The sequence below is a fragment of the Pollicipes pollicipes genome, unplaced genomic scaffold, assembly GCF_011947565.3.
Source record: "Pollicipes pollicipes isolate AB1234 unplaced genomic scaffold, Ppol_2.1 Scaffold_4881;HRSCAF=5763_pilon_pilon_pilon, whole genome shotgun sequence".
NCBI lineage: Eukaryota > Metazoa > Arthropoda > Thecostraca > Pollicipedomorpha > Pollicipedidae > Pollicipes > Pollicipes pollicipes.
The window spans coordinates 58,020,229-58,035,268 of record NW_023596576.1 but is presented as its reverse complement, the minus strand read 5'-3'; the positions used below and the strand labels follow the sequence as shown (position 1 = coordinate 58,035,268).

At 52.3% G+C, this 15,040-nt stretch overlaps 2 protein-coding genes across 2 annotated transcripts in view; one reads left to right on the top strand and one right to left on the bottom strand.

Moving 5' to 3' along the window:
* Positions 1 to 98: 98 nt before the first annotated feature.
* On the top strand, positions 99 to 2,368 carry LOC119101145 (uncharacterized). Its single transcript, XM_037224427.1, has 3 exons — positions 99 to 462; positions 866 to 1,015; positions 1,677 to 2,368. The coding sequence occupies exons 1-3, from the start codon at positions 104 to 106 to the stop codon at positions 1,840 to 1,842; spliced, it is 675 nt and encodes a 224-aa protein (XP_037080322.1). The 5' UTR covers positions 99 to 103; the 3' UTR covers positions 1,843 to 2,368.
* Positions 2,369 to 4,762: 2,394 nt separating this feature from the next.
* The window catches only part of LOC119100656 (uncharacterized), a 31,754-nt gene continuing 21,476 nt past the window's right edge, over positions 4,763 to 15,040 (bottom strand). The window contains exons 9-18 of the mRNA XM_037223732.1: positions 14,558 to 14,605; positions 14,235 to 14,282; positions 13,162 to 13,206; positions 12,875 to 12,919; positions 12,594 to 12,638; positions 8,564 to 8,623; positions 7,722 to 7,754; positions 7,045 to 7,113; positions 6,565 to 6,734; positions 4,763 to 5,018 (exon numbers count right to left, since the gene is read on the bottom strand). Coding sequence (XP_037079627.1) covers positions 4,812 to 5,018; positions 6,565 to 6,734; positions 7,045 to 7,113; positions 7,722 to 7,754; positions 8,564 to 8,623; positions 12,594 to 12,638; positions 12,875 to 12,919; positions 13,162 to 13,206; positions 14,235 to 14,282; positions 14,558 to 14,605 — 770 coding nt within the window. The 3' untranslated portion in view covers positions 4,763 to 4,811. The remainder of the gene's footprint in view (positions 5,019 to 6,564; positions 6,735 to 7,044; positions 7,114 to 7,721; positions 7,755 to 8,563; positions 8,624 to 12,593; positions 12,639 to 12,874; positions 12,920 to 13,161; positions 13,207 to 14,234; positions 14,283 to 14,557; positions 14,606 to 15,040) is intronic.

Here is a 15,040-nt window from a genome sequence, read left to right as displayed (position 1 = left end):
GGAGTCAGAGTCGGGCCGGACGGCGGCCTTCAAGCGGCCGTCGTGCGCCGCGCGGCGGCCGCAGCACCCGCTGGTGGTGGTGGAGGCGCGACTCTTTGACTGGATGGCGGCGCGGACGGTACCTGAGCCGCCCGCGCCGCCCGCGCCGTCGAGCACCGCCCACCCGGAGCTCGGACAGTCCGTCCCACCGTGCGCCGAGGCCACGCACACTGTGGCTGAGACGTGCGCACGGGACGACTCGGCCGGCGGCGGCCCGTCCGAGGTCGCCGCGCCGATCCTCACGCGGCAGGAGGCGGAGGCGCGCAACCAGGCGCTGCTGGCCTACCTGCAGGGACAGACGGGCGCGCCGCGGAAGGAGGCGGTGCAGCAGCCGGCGCAGGGACAGTCGCCGTACGAGCCACCGCTGGTCGAGTCGCAAGACAGAGTCCGCCGGCGGTTGGTCAACGATCACCTCGGCCGAGCGTCAGTATTGGTTCTCCTCATACCTAGCGGGCTGCTCCGGTCGGGTGGGCGTGGTTTCGATGTTGGTCGGGTCTTCTCGCTCCGAACTTCGCTGCGATTTTGTAATGACATGCAGATGAGCAGCAGATACGGAATCCTCAAGACAAAACCTGTGATATGTTACGCGTCGCCTGTGGTATCGCCCGAAATCGGTCCTGATGATTCGTAGTATTATTACTGTGCAGAACGATTCAGCTCACCTCGCATTCCAAACAGCTTAGTGGTGGCCATGAACATGTGTACCGTCCTCTACCAGACATGAGACCGTCCACCTATTCATCCATTCCACCGTGGTACGTGGTCACTGGCACGCGGCCCGCCGCTACGGGTCCCGCTCGTTTGAAGCTGTCCGTGTTCTGCGCAGCATGGCGCGTCTGCTGCCGCCGCTCGGCCTGGTCTGGACGGACGTGACGTCACCGCTGCGCCAGCTGATCGCCGGCTTCCATCTGACGGCGCAGAACGTGACGCTTGGGCCGCACCAGTGGACGCTGGCGGCGCTGGTCCTGCTCAGATAGTACGTGTTTGTGCGCGTGGCGGCAGGCCCGCCTGGTGGTGGGCGGCTGGCTGGTCCGTATGCGCCAATCAGGCGTCAGCGACTGAATGCTGCTCCAGGCGCGCGTTATCGGGAGAAATTGCCTGGTGATGTCTTACAGTGTGTTTGCTTCATGTTCACTGGCCAGCTTGTAAGGCGGTATGGTGCGAAGCAGTGAGGCGGTTGCTGCAACGGCGCGGAGAGACGTATGAGAAGACACCCTTTGGCTCGACTCCTGAACACCTCACCCATGTCTTCGTCCCTGACTTAACCCCTTCTCACCCCACTCGTCCCTCACCCCACTTCACCCGTCACTGGCGTCCCAAGCCGACTTTTGTACCACTTCTCGGTGCCGGTTATCCCCGAACTTTGCCCCGTGTTCGGCAGTCTGCCTTGCCACGTACCGGAGCTTACCGCCGCACTCTCCCTAACTCTGCCCCGTGCTATGCAGTCTGCTGCGCCGCAGGCCCGAGCTCACCGCCGCACTCTCCCTAACTCTGCCCCGTGCTCTGCAGTCTGCTGCGCTGCAGGCCCGAGCTCACCGCCGCACTCTCCCTAACTCTGCCCCGTGCTCTGCAGTCTGCTGCGCTGCAGACCGGAGCTGACCGCCGCCCGCTCCCTAACTCCGCCCCGTGCTCGGCAGTCTGCTGCGCCGCAGGCCGGAACTGGACGCCCTTGCCCGGGACGCGGACGGGGCCTTCGCTTCGGCGCTGCGACCGTTCCAGCTGACACGTACTCGGCTGGATAAGCTGGTGAACCGACTGGAGGCGGCTGTGGCTGTCCCGGTGCCCTGCGACTCAGCCCGATGATGGGGTTCTATTGTGACAGAAGTAAATATATTTTTTCGTGAGATTAGCTTGTTTTGGGGATTTGTGCGTCGGATTCTTCTTTGCATCGTACCGAGACGTATGAATTTTCATTTGAACTGACAGCGAGTTGGACCAGCTGCCTGTCTTTCGGACGGTCGTAGCGACGTGGCGTTTGATCTCAGGCTTTGGCGACGTTGAAACGCGTGTTATTCTGGGGATCTGGTGCCTCTGCTAGCCTGGAGGTGTGCGAAAGGCATGAAACGTGGCGCGAACACTTGCTATCCGTGTTTTGGAGGGAGGATTGCACAAGTATTTCTCTGTATATTTGCTCTTATTTGCTCTCTGTATACCCAGCGTTCGGAGCTGTGCAACGGGATATTCCGAAGCGTTACCGTTGTTGACGTTGTCCAGCAGAGGCATCACTGTAACAGTTTGTATGCTGTGCGCCTGTCCTGCCTGCTATTTAACGTTGGAGTAAGGCATGATATCGCTGGTACCTTCCGCACAATAAAGCACGGATTAGCCACCAGTGAGGTCCGGGATACCACCGGCATAACCCCATGTCCCCGGAGGCATCCGAAACATTGTCCCCGCGATGTCCGGGTCCTGTCTGCGTGGTGAGGGGAGCTGACATGCAGGAGAACGTCTGAGCCGCAGGCTCATGGCTGAAGAATAGCCTTCTTTCCCATGTCGGGATGGCTTTGGTCAAGATGGTCGAGGTTCGCGACCGATCTGGAACAGGTGCTATCGATTTCTTGCTTAGTCTGGGCGGCAATAGACTCTTAATTGCACAAAGACTCACAAGCAAGTCAAAATTGCCTCTTTTGAGAAAATTGGGTCAAGGTCAAGCCAGGCCACTTCATACCTAAGTAACCCTAATTGTTACATTGGCCCATATTTGAAGAACATGTAAGTAGTAAGCTTTCCGGTGCACTTTTTCCAAACATCGCAGTCAGCAAGCTTGTTCGCGGGAGCGAATTGAACGGCGGGGTTGGTGGCAGCGTTGACGGGTATTGACCCTTTAAACGGACGTCTCGGGAACTATCTGGAGGCCTGGGAGCACAAGGTGGCTTTTCAAACCCAAGGCGTGCACTTTTACCCGTTTGGATTGGTGGGACCACCGTCACTCCCGAGCGGCTGGCTGCCAACCTGAGATCAGGGGTGCAGTTTCTCATTCAGGTGGGTGAGCGACCCCCTCCCCTGCTTGGAATTTAACGCCACCAACGTTGAAAAGGTCGGCCAACTCCGAGGAAAAATTCGCTCGTTGCTTAGTCACTGCCTTGCGAAGGCTGTCAGTTTAGTTCCCCGTCCTTTCGCAAGTCACCACATGTGAGAGGACGGGGAACTCCACATCACTCAAAAAAAGCCGTCGATTTCGAGCTTGCAAGCACCAGAATACGCACCACAGCAGGAACTAGCGTTCGTCAAAAAGTCCTGACCTCTCGAGGCTACAATTCAAAGCCAAACTGAGGCTCAGGTGTCGGGAAATTTTGGCGATTTACTCAGCGATCTATTCAGCAACGATTTGCGATTTCCCTGAAAAGCGTCATATTGTCAATAGTGGCACGAGAACATCGGAAATAACGCTTATTTTGCAATATCACGTGACCCAAGGTTTAAGGCATGGTCGAGGAACGGCGAAATCCATAACATCAAAAAAGTGCCGGCCGATTTTAAGTTTGCAAACGTCAGTCTTAACAGCCACAAGGACTAGTGTGCGTCAAAAATCTTGCCCTCTCAAGGTCATCCCCCGAGGTCATATTCGGGCTTAAAGAACGGACAACTCTATATCACTAAAACGTCATCGGCCGATTTCAATTTTTCAAGTAACGCAATGTTAACTGCAGGAACCAGCGTCCGTCAAATAGTTCTAACCTCTTAAGGTCATTTTTCATCGTCAAAGTCAGGCTGAAAGGACGGAAAGCACAACATCACCTAAAAATAACTTGCCCATTTTAACTTTGCGTGCTCCAGAATATTCACTACAGAATGAACTAGCGTTGTTCAAGAGTTCTGACTCATCAGGGTTACCCGTCGAGATCAGACTAAGGCTGAAATGATTAGGTACTCTATATCTTTTAAAAAGGCGATGAATTTCAACTTTTCAAGCATCAGAATGCTTGTCAGCGCATGAGCTAACATCCATTAAAAGTCCTGACCTCTTCAGGTTATCCGTCAAAGTAAAAAAATCGGCTCAAATGCCGGGAAGCTCTCTATCCTCAAAAATTACCGGCCGATTTTAAACTTGCAAGCATCAAACGCTAGTTTTCTTTTTCTTTTCCACGGACGCCAGTTTTTGTGCCTGTGAATCTCCTGGTGCTTGCAAATATCGGCAGATATTTGGGATATAATGTTCCCCGTCCCTTGACCTTGTTTTTGGCTCTGAAGGTTATAATGTGTTGCCAAACAATCGTTATTTTCGATGTTGTCCTTCCGTAATTAATCATATGTTGGAGTTTCAGAGAATCCGCAACTCGTCGCTGAATGGATCGCTGAATAAATTGCCAACTTCACGGACATTACAGCCTTCACGTGTCCTGTGTTGTGATCTTGGCTCAAAAGAAGTCCATCCTATCGTTCAATTGCCTCGTTTTATTTTGCACTGCACATTACAACTCAATATGTATGAGAGCTCCATCTTATTCTACGGAGAAAACACAGGGCAGATATGCTGCTTTCACGCGGCACCGGCTATCACTAAGCACTCCAATTTCCCCCCTTCAACTTCCACTTGGTGTATATGGCCCACCGCTGGTTCGCCGTTCGCCAGGTCAGCAATCTGGGCAGAGACCGCCAGGTGACTGGCGTCTGCCGCTGGCGGTGGGCCGCCTCGCCGCGCGTCCGCCGGACCGGACCGCGTCGCCTGGGGCCGGTCGCCGCCAGCCGCCGGAGCCGGCCGAGGCCGGCTGCGTTGCGCCGCGGGACTTCCAGCACGCAAATCCACGCCCCGCGGCCAGGACAGCAGCCCACTAGCTGTACTCTATGAAGCCCATCGACGTCAGGTGCTCGGGCAGGAACGAGTTCATGTCGGGGTACGTGATCCAGGCGGGGTCGGACGGCCATTCCCAGTCGGTCGGGTCCATCATCATGTCGCCCTCTGGCTCCCAGTCGCTCGGATCGCCAAACTCCAGCGGCATCAGGAAGTCGGCCAGCGGGTAGCCGAAGTCGTCCATGATCTGCGGCCGGCCCAGCGCCTGGTTAGAACGGCGGCGCCCCGCTCCGCCGCCCGGTTAGAGCGGCACCGCCCCGCTCCGCCGCCCGGTTAGAGCGGCACCGCCCCGCTCCGCCGCCCGGTTAGAGCGGCACCGCCCCGCTCCGTCGCCCGGTTAGAGCGGCACCGCCCCGCTCCGTCGCCCGGTTAGAGCGGCACCGCCCCGCTCCGCCGCCCGGTTAGAGCGGCACCGCCCCGCTCCGTCGCTCCGCCGCCCCACCGGCTGGACGGGGCGGGGCGGTGACTCGGCTACGCCGGACTCGCCATCGGCGGCAGATCCGGGGGACGGGCGCAGTCTCGGACAGGGGTACTGCTCGTGCTGACGGAAGGGCTGGTTGATGGCGTGTGCTGTGGGCACTTACTGGCAGAGTGTGCTTAGGAAGTCTTGTTTAGGCCGCGAGTCTGGCATGCTGCTATCTGATGCGGCTCAAATGATAAATCGGCACCTTTGGCAGTCTACAGAATTATTAAAACAAACTAGGCTTCAGTAAAGATGCTCCCAACCAATAAGACCACAACAGGCTAAGGAAAACGTGCTGCTCGAGAGGACCCAACGACTTTATCAGCTTATGAGTCGTTGTATACTTTCTGTCTCCGGCAATTTATGGCCAGGCACTCAGGAATGACTCCAGAGGGTACGTATCAAGGGTATGCATCGAGGGTGTATATCGAGGGTATAAATCGAGGGTGTGTATCGATAATATGAATCGATGGTATATATCGCGGGGGGGTATCCAGAGTATATATCAAACGTATACATCGAAGGAATGGCATAGGTGTAATGAAACCCAAGTGACGCCACGCATCTGTTAGAGCAATGATGTTCGTTAGCAGATTCAACCCTCACAGTCGCATCACTAATGCTGCAGCACGGCAACCCATCTCTGCAGCTGCAGCAACCCATCTCCTTCAGCAAAGTGGTGACCGGGCCGGCTTGGTCCCGGAATTCAAAACCCGCCTGGCTAGCAACGTCACGGGTAGCTGGGTAGCATTCCCTCCAACGAAGGTGCCCTTAGTTGGCTCCAGCACACCGGCCGTGACCAACTGGCGCCGTTCTGATGCGGGCGGGTGCCGTGCCGGCATTGCTTGCGCGTGGTGCGTGGCCCGTGTCCTCTGTCACCCTTTGGTTGTACCCTCCCCCCTCACTATGCGCTCACTTAACAACAGCACGCTTCCCGTGTATCCAGCCGCCATCGGCAGGTGGCCGTCGCACCCTCGCTCACCATCGGCAGGTGACCACCGTATCCTCGCTCATCATCGGCAGGTGGCCATTGCACCCTCGCTCACCATCGGCAGGTGGCCATCCCGCCCTCGCTCACCATCGGCAGGTGGGCATCGCACCCTCGCTCACCATCGGCAGGTGGCCATCGCATCCTCGCTCACCATCAGCAGGTGGCCATTGCACCCTCGCTCACCATCGGCAGGTGGCCATCGCACCCTCACTCACCATCGGCAGATGGCCCTCGCGCCCTTACTCGCCATCGGCAGGTGGCCCTTGCGCCCTCACTCACCATCGGCACGTCATCCCAGGGCCAGTCAACGATGATCCAGTCGGCAGATTCGGGCGGCGGTTCCAGTACGTCGATGTAAATAACATTGAAGAGATATGACGGAGGGTCGATGTTGGATGGCGGCCAGCTGTGGTCCTCGGGCGGCAGGTCCACGAACGTTATATCCAGCCCTGCGGCACAGGTTGGTGTCGGCCGTTTCGGGATGCGTGGGGGGCGTCGCCAGTGTCCGGGTCACTCAGCGTCCTGTCCCACCGCAGAGTGGGTGAAAGGTCAGCGCAATGGCGGAGAGATGCTGCCCATGCAAGATTAGATCACCCTTGGCGACCAAAACGGAGATAAGACGATGCTGATGTATTGAAACAGGCACATAGTTTGGGCAGCCACCTCTTTCCCGCCTTTCGGGACCTCAGCATGACGCTGCGCCTCCGGCTCGGGTCACGCAGATGCGTGAGTCCAACGAACGGCGTGGCCCATACTCACAGTCTGCAGGCAAGTCTTCGACCGGCGGGTAGGCGAAGGTGTAGTCAAAGTTATCGTCGAACGGTGGCACTGGAAATGGGCAGACAAGGTTAGCTGGCGCAGCCTGGTCGTCGAATCTCCACCCATCTCCCCCGATGGTGCAGGGACCGGGTCGTCTGAGAGGCGGCTATGGTCGGTGGAGCACGACTGGAACCTCTGGAAATGAAGCTTGGAGGGACAAATAACCGTTGCAGGTTCTGCCTTTGCTCAAGTCTTCGTTGGCTGATTTTTTATTGCGCCCTCGTTGAGCAAATGAATGTTCCCATTTTCATGATGGGAACTGAGAGTATCTACAAAAGAAGCAATGGGTAAATAAGACGTGCTGTGCCACCCACCGCTGGCAGTCTCTTGGGGACAAGTACTGCCCTGCACAGAGCCAGCTTATGGCGCCCCCTGAGCCAAATAAGGGCACTTTTGGAAATAGATGATGGACACGACGACGATACGATAGAAACATACTCAAGACAGTGGCTGGCGCGGACAAACGTGCCACCATCTGAGGCTCCTGCCATCCTGGTCGCCATCTCTTTTTACATTGTTATCTTTCTACCTTTTTCCTCGTTCGCATTACATTCACACACGGATTGTACGTTGACTTAATCAACATTATTTTCCGTGAAGTTGAACCGGTTACTTACGGAAAGTTTCTGGGGCTTTTTCAGAGAAGTCATCTGCAACAAACAAAGCACAGGCATGAGAATGACATGCATAGAAAAGTAAAATACACAGGCACCCAGGGACGTATCCAAAAAGGATGTCACAGGGGCCAGCGGCCCTTCCAGGGACAAGCACTCTGCGCCAGATAGTGCACAGTTTCGCAAAAAAAGAAATAGCCGGGATCTGAACAAATTCGACATTTGGTCTCTTCCTGAGAGAAATTCTGCCGACATAACGCAGCTATCACATTTCACTCGTAGAAAGTAAAAAGGCGCAATATTGCACCACCCACCACTACCCACCGACTGCGCGATGCTACACCACTTAACACCACAGCGTGTTTTTCTTGCGAAAATGTGTGTTGCATATAACTGAAGATACGGAACCACTCAATGGATCAAAAGATGACTGAGGATGAGCGTCTTGGATTAACGCAACTTTTTAGATGGGTTTTAACAGGGTACTGTGGTTGTTTGTTTGAGCCTAGCCCATCTGGTCCGACCACGACCAATTTGGTTCAAGCTTGGCCCATGTGGTCCGATCCCGACCCATCTGGCCTGGCCCCACCCATCTGGTCCGGCCCGGCTAATCTAGTCCGACCCGGCCCGTCTGGTCCGACCCGGGTAATCTAGTCCGACCTGGCCCGTCTGGTCCGACCCCGCTCATTTAGTCCGACCCGGCCCATCTGGCCTGGCCCCCAGCCCATCTGCTCCCATCCCGGTTCATTCTCCAAGCGCTTCGGCTGTTTCGTTTCCGCCGCGTACGCACTCCCACACGTCGCGCCTCGGCGACAGGCCGTCGGTTGGCTCGATGCCGTACTCACCGGGCAGCCCGGGAGGAGGTCCGCCGGGCATGCCCTGCGACCGACTGCTCGGGGGCTGACCTGAAACATACCGGAGCATATGTGACGTCACACCGTCCTCCGTCCGAGGCCCCTGGCGGGAATGCGACTTCGGGCGTCCGCAAGCGACCGTCAACAGGGGCGTGAAGGTGATTGGCAAAATCAGGATGTTCTGTTGATGTAATTCAGCTCGAGATATCAGGCAGTAGTGAAAATAAATCATATGTCTGCGGGAGCAACGTCTTATGAGCACCACTCTTGAGCACCACTTACGAGCAAAAAGGTTGTCACCACTCAAAAATGACGCTACTTTATTTTGCTGTTACTGTTGTGATGTCTAAATTGTTTCCTGTCAGACTTCAAACCAAGATAAACGAGACTGCACAAACGCCGCATCAAAATCGTGGCATTTTAACACGCGCTCGGGTGGGGGTCAAAGTGCCCCCTCCTCCCGAAAGTTTTTTTCCGGAATGGTTTCCGAACGGCACGGTGTGGTAACACCAAAATTTCATATCTGTAGACAACTGAATAGCGGATTGTCTGACATCAACAATTTGGATGTATTTTGTAAGATCGCTAACCTACGGTAGGTCAAAGTCAGGCCTTGGTTTCAGCGAGGGCAGTTTTTAAGGGATCGTTCAATCTGATCAAACAACGGAGTGTTAGACGAAGCCATACATCTCTGAGATACTTTTTTAGGTAACATAAGAATAAAATGAGCAAACTGCATTGACCTTTCAGTTATGGTCAGGTATGAAGGTCAGACCAAGGTCAAAATCAACCTGTTTTATTGCTCTAGGGTTTGCTGAATGGGGTATTTTCTGGCGCTCATTTCGAATTTATTGATAACAGGAACTGCATTATACACCTTCCATGGACTTCTTAAATGTCATTATAGGCCACTGTCCTAAAACGACCCAGGTCAACGTTCTGCTTTCAGGAACATACTGCCTAACGCAATCTTATTCGCTTATTCAAATGCAAAACTCATTGCAGACCTGTATTATTTTGGTCACCATGACCTTCAAAAGGTCAAACGTCACGTACCTTAAATGGGTATGTCACATTTTGCTCAGAATAGTTATCTAGGTTCTAGGGACTTTGGGGACAAGCCTGGAATTTAACCTAGTTTGACTCCCATTTGACCGGAAAGTCATGACCTAGGAGCCTCAAACTTTGGCCTAAGTGAGTTATCATACAGGTTAACACACACTTGACCTCAGAGGGGTCAAATTAACCCCCCAACCCGAGGGAAGAATATCCAGCCGACCACCCGGGCGCGTGTTAACGTCTGGGTTTTTGGGCCTTATGAAGTTGAACACAGGTGCTGGAAAAGATAGTGGCATTTTACGGACTACGGAAATAGTTCAGCACCATGCTGCTGGAGACTGAACACAAATGTTGGAATCAATATTGGAGCATTTTACCGACTCTAGTAAAAGTTCACCTCAACTGTGCAAAAAGCTTGAAATTAGAGAGGGATCTCAAATGTCTGTACATAGCGAAAACTTCGTGCATTACGCGTAATTATAGGCCATTGGCTTCGTGACCACGGAGACCAGTGTTCTCCAGATACCGACTCACTCTCCCATGGAGTGTTCGGCGGAGCGCGTATGACATTGAAAACGGGCACTTGATGTGTTCTTAGAGGTAGTAGACTCTACGCATTTCACCTCGCCCCGGGCGGCTCATGTCATCAGGTCACACAACATATATACATAGCGATGTTAGGTGGAAGCACTGCATTCGATTGTATCGTTAGGACAGTTTTCGGTAACTATATGACTCGGAAAGAGCTCGACGAAAAACAGCATCTCGATGGTTCCCCTGGGAAGAGGGAAGTTCGCTGTCAAATTCCTTGTGCGCGCTGAAATAGCCTACCTAAAGGCAGAAAGACTTTGCACGGCGCCAGGTGAACGTTCTCATTTGTTATAATGTGGATGACGCCAAAACTAAGCTAATTGAGCCAGACACCTTCGCAGTTGTTAACACCGAGTTTGGTCAATCATCAGTACGGTAAAGAACGTCCATTTCATGATCATTTTACGGGTGGAGGTTCAACTGATACACGCAGAGTTGCAGGCATGGAAAGCTCCTAAGAAAAGTGTGAACTCGTATTTGAATATCGTGAATTAAACCGCACCGTTCAAGGTGAGTTTGATGCAACCTTCCCTCGGCATGAGCATGAAACACATTAAAATGACGAGTGTTGATGCGCCGAGGCTTGGGATAGCCAACCAGATATTTATCTAACCCTGCATGAACTATTTACCCCAAATGTTGAAAAATCGCAAAATTACGAGGGCGCATGACACTCGAGGGTACGTGATTAGAAATCATAGAATGATCGAGTTTGTTATTGTTTTAGGCAGGGTGCGGTGAGAGTTTCAAAATCCACGACGTCAAATGAAAATGTCGTCAATAGCTCCCCGCCGGCTAAGAGAGGCATCGAAGGGCTGACCAAAGCCGGCGAGACACCGCCTCCAAAATTTCCCCATGGATGCGAAATCGACTCGCCCAAACGATCATGACGTCAGAGGCTGAGCCGTTCAGCCAATCATCGAACTCTCATAGCTTCCCAGTGCTGTAAAGAAATGTCGTGCTCCCCCCCCCCCCCCCCTCCGCCCAGTCCACGTACCAAATTGATGGCATGTATCGAGCTAAAAATTCCAGGAAGACACATAAAGATAAGAAAATGGAAAACATACAATGCTAGATTGCGACGCCTGAAGAAATTTCGCTCGCATGCAACGCGCTTGACTCCGTGAAAAATTTTGAGTCGCCTCCCCCTCCTCTATTGTGCAATCTTGCGTACATCCATGACTTGCTCTGATTCTGTTCAGATTTATAAAATTGCAATTGTCGACATCCATGAGCACAGCAGGTTTGCGATCTTGACAACTGTGATCAAGGCAGCGGGAACTATGTTCAAGATGGGGAACTCTAAAATGTCAAAACTGCTTCGCTAAGATTAGATAGCGGGACCCCTACAACTCAAAATGGCCCTATTACACAGGCTAGAATGCGCTCTGCAGTCAATGACGGACCCCTGTAGGTCAAAATGGGACCTCTTCAGTCCGGAATGGGCTCTCTACATGGCAGAATGGGACCACTGTTGTTAATATGAACCCCCGAAAAGCCAGAATGGGCCAGCCAGACCAGCTAGACTCGTGTGCCGATTCTCGAAATGTGTTGAAGCAAACGCAGCCATTTCAAGTCGCAGAAGCGTCCTGTTGTCATGCAACATAAATGCGATTGTCGCATAAGCAGCCTCATTAACTCAGCACTGCCAGATCCGCGGCCTTAGTACACCATTACCCATTTTGAGTCCATTTATCGGTCAAACATTCTGTTAATCCGATCTTGAACCAAAGGATTTCAGAAATATGTTACCACACACTGAATACTGGGCACCGCCGGTGATTCATACGTACACTGAGCAAAATACACCGCGCAAATAACGACTGGCATGGATTATCTCTTACCAGGCGCGGTTGTACGGCTAGGCTTGGCTAGGCTGGCTAAGTCGTTGTTGTTCGGATCGTGGATCAAAGCCATAATATCTGATCTGGTCCACAGGTCAGAAGCAGAACGTTATGGTCCCAAAGAATGCATCCAAAAGAGTGGCGGCTCTCAGGACTCACAACCCACAAAACGCATGCCTAGGAAAAGAACATTACCCAAAGGTCTTATAATGCATTGAAATAAGCCCTACAATGGGCCGGATGTTTTACCTTTACTGCCTGCTGATGGTGAGGGCCGAGAAAGAAAGAAAAGAGGAAAGAAAAGGACACTGGCCCAGACCAAGCCGGAAAGATGAAACGTCTGTCCCGCTTTTTGGCTTTGTTTTAATGCATCATGAGACCCTTCTGAGCATCGTTTTGTATGCAATCATAAACTCCAGTCTTAGCTTTGAGCTCAGCTGAGACGCATGGCTTGAAGTATACCCAACTATAAGTGGATGTATTATCATCCTGCCATGCAAAAGACGGTCTGCCGTATCCGTCCTTACCGGGCTTCGGCGGGCCTCCTGGCATTCCCTGCGACCTCGACTGGCCTGAAATGGACAGTGGATGATGATGTGCTGATTTACTTGACAAGCAACATCCGATGTTCTGTACTTTTTGGGTCTATTTGAACAAATATGACACGCTAGATAATTATCTTTACAGTCATGAGCTCGGGTCTTAGCTCTGCGCTCAATGGAAACGCATGGCGTGAAATATCCTTAAATGTAACTGGATGCATTATCATCCTGCCATACAAAAGACGGTCTGCCGTATCCGTCCTTACCGGGCTTCGGCGGGCCTCCTGGCATTCCCTGCGACCTCGACTGGCCTGAAATGGACAGTGGATGATGATGTGCTGATTTACTTGACAAGCAACATCCGATGTTCTGTACTTTTTGGGTCTATTTGAATAAATATGACACGCTAGATAATTATTTATTTACAGTCATGAGCTCGGGTCTTAGCTCTGCGCTCAATCGAAACGCATGGCGAGAAATATCCTTAAATGTAACTGGATGCATTGCCATCCTGCCATGCAGAACACGGCCTGCCCGCCGTATCCGTCCTTACCGGGCACCGGCGGCGGGCCTCCTGGCATTCCCTGCGACCTTGATCCTGAAATGGACCGTAGACGATTGTGATGCATTGTTTTAGTTGATATGTAGCCAGGGGCGTCGCAGCAGGTGCGGATAACGAGAGTAGCCCCCTCCCCTTCTGCCGGCAGGCGGACGGGGCAGAAGTATGTTTGTGCTCCATTAAAATTTTTCGGAGACACATTTCCCCAGACTACAGACATTGTAGCTACCCGTAGATTACCGCTATTCTGATCAAGGAGGCTCCACAATTCAGCTAGCGAGCAATACATATGGCTCAGAAGACTCTTTTCTACATCAAGGGGCCGTTTTTGGATCATGAGGACACTGTTATTAATAAGGTAGCCCACGCTCTATATTAGTAGATTCAATGTCATGTTAAGAATGTCCTTAATTGGCTCTGGAGGCCGCCGTTACAAACTACGAATTCCTGTTCCGTGTTAGAGAGTACTCTCAGGTCCCATTTTTGAACAGCACGCCCACTTTTGGAACACGAGACCATTTTATGCATCAGCTGGCCGCGGTTCCGGATAAGGATGCCCAGTTTTTGGAGTACGGCCCCTTGGCTAGATTCGGAGGCTGGATCATGAATGGGAACCATCCAGTTTTGGAATAAAAGGACTTGGAGGCCCTTTTTGGGAACAGGAGATCTTGTGTTATGAAAGAGATTCTTTACTGGATAATCAGGAGGTCTATTCTGGATATTACTTGGATATGATACATGTAACAATTTCAGAGGACACATACACTCGGTGCCCTTCCCGTTGAATGCGGCACTGTTCAGAAGGCTCCTGGAAATAGTGGCCCCACTCCAACTCAAAATTTGCGGCGCCGCCCCTGCACGCAGTATCGCATGGTATCCAATGTCCCACTTTCTGGCTTTATTCGAGCATATCATGAGACTCTTCTGAGCATTATTTTGTATGCAACTACGAACACTAGTATCAGCTTTGCGCTCACTCGAGACGCATGGCTTGAAGCATCCCTAACTATAAGTGGACGCTTTATCAACCTGCCATACCAAAGACGGTCTGCCGTATCCGTCCTTACCGGGCTTCGGCGGCGGGCCTCCTGGCATTCCCTGCGACCTCGACTGGCCTGAAATGGACAGTGGATGATAATGCTGTACTGTTTTACTTGGATGTACTGTTTTACTTTACTATACTTACTTACAGAACAACATCCGATGTGCTGCACTTTTTGGGTTCTATTTGGATATACCATCAGACTTTTGATCATTATTTGTTTACAATCATGAACTTGAGTCTCAGCTTTGCGCTCAATTGAAACGCATGGGTTGAAGCATTTCTAACTATAAGTGGAAGCATTATCATCCTGCCATACCAAAGACGGCCTGCCGTATTCGTCCTTACCGGGCTTCGGCGGCGGGCCTCCTGGCATTCCCTGCGACCTTGATTGCCCTGAAATGGATCGCAGATGATGATGTGCTGTTTTATTTGATGTGAAGTCAAGATCAGCGCAGTAAAGGAGGGAGGGAGCAGTTCTACCCGTAGATAATCCAACTTCAGATAAATAATTCTCTAAAACTCAGCTAGAGACCAATGAACATGGCACAGAATGCCCTTTCCTACATTAAAAGGAACAATATCTGGATCGTGAGCTATTTTTGTAAATAAAGTAGCTCGTGCTCTATAAAATAAATACAAGATTAAGTTAATGTGTGTTAATTAGCACGGAAAGCCCCCGCTACGAACAGGAAGTCCTGCTTTGGGCTAGGAGGCACTCTCTACAGTCAGCAGGCCCCATTTTTGGAACAGGAGACCCTTTCATGCATCAGATGGTCACGGTTCCAGATCAGGATGCCCTGTTAGAGGATAACAGCCATATGGCTAGAT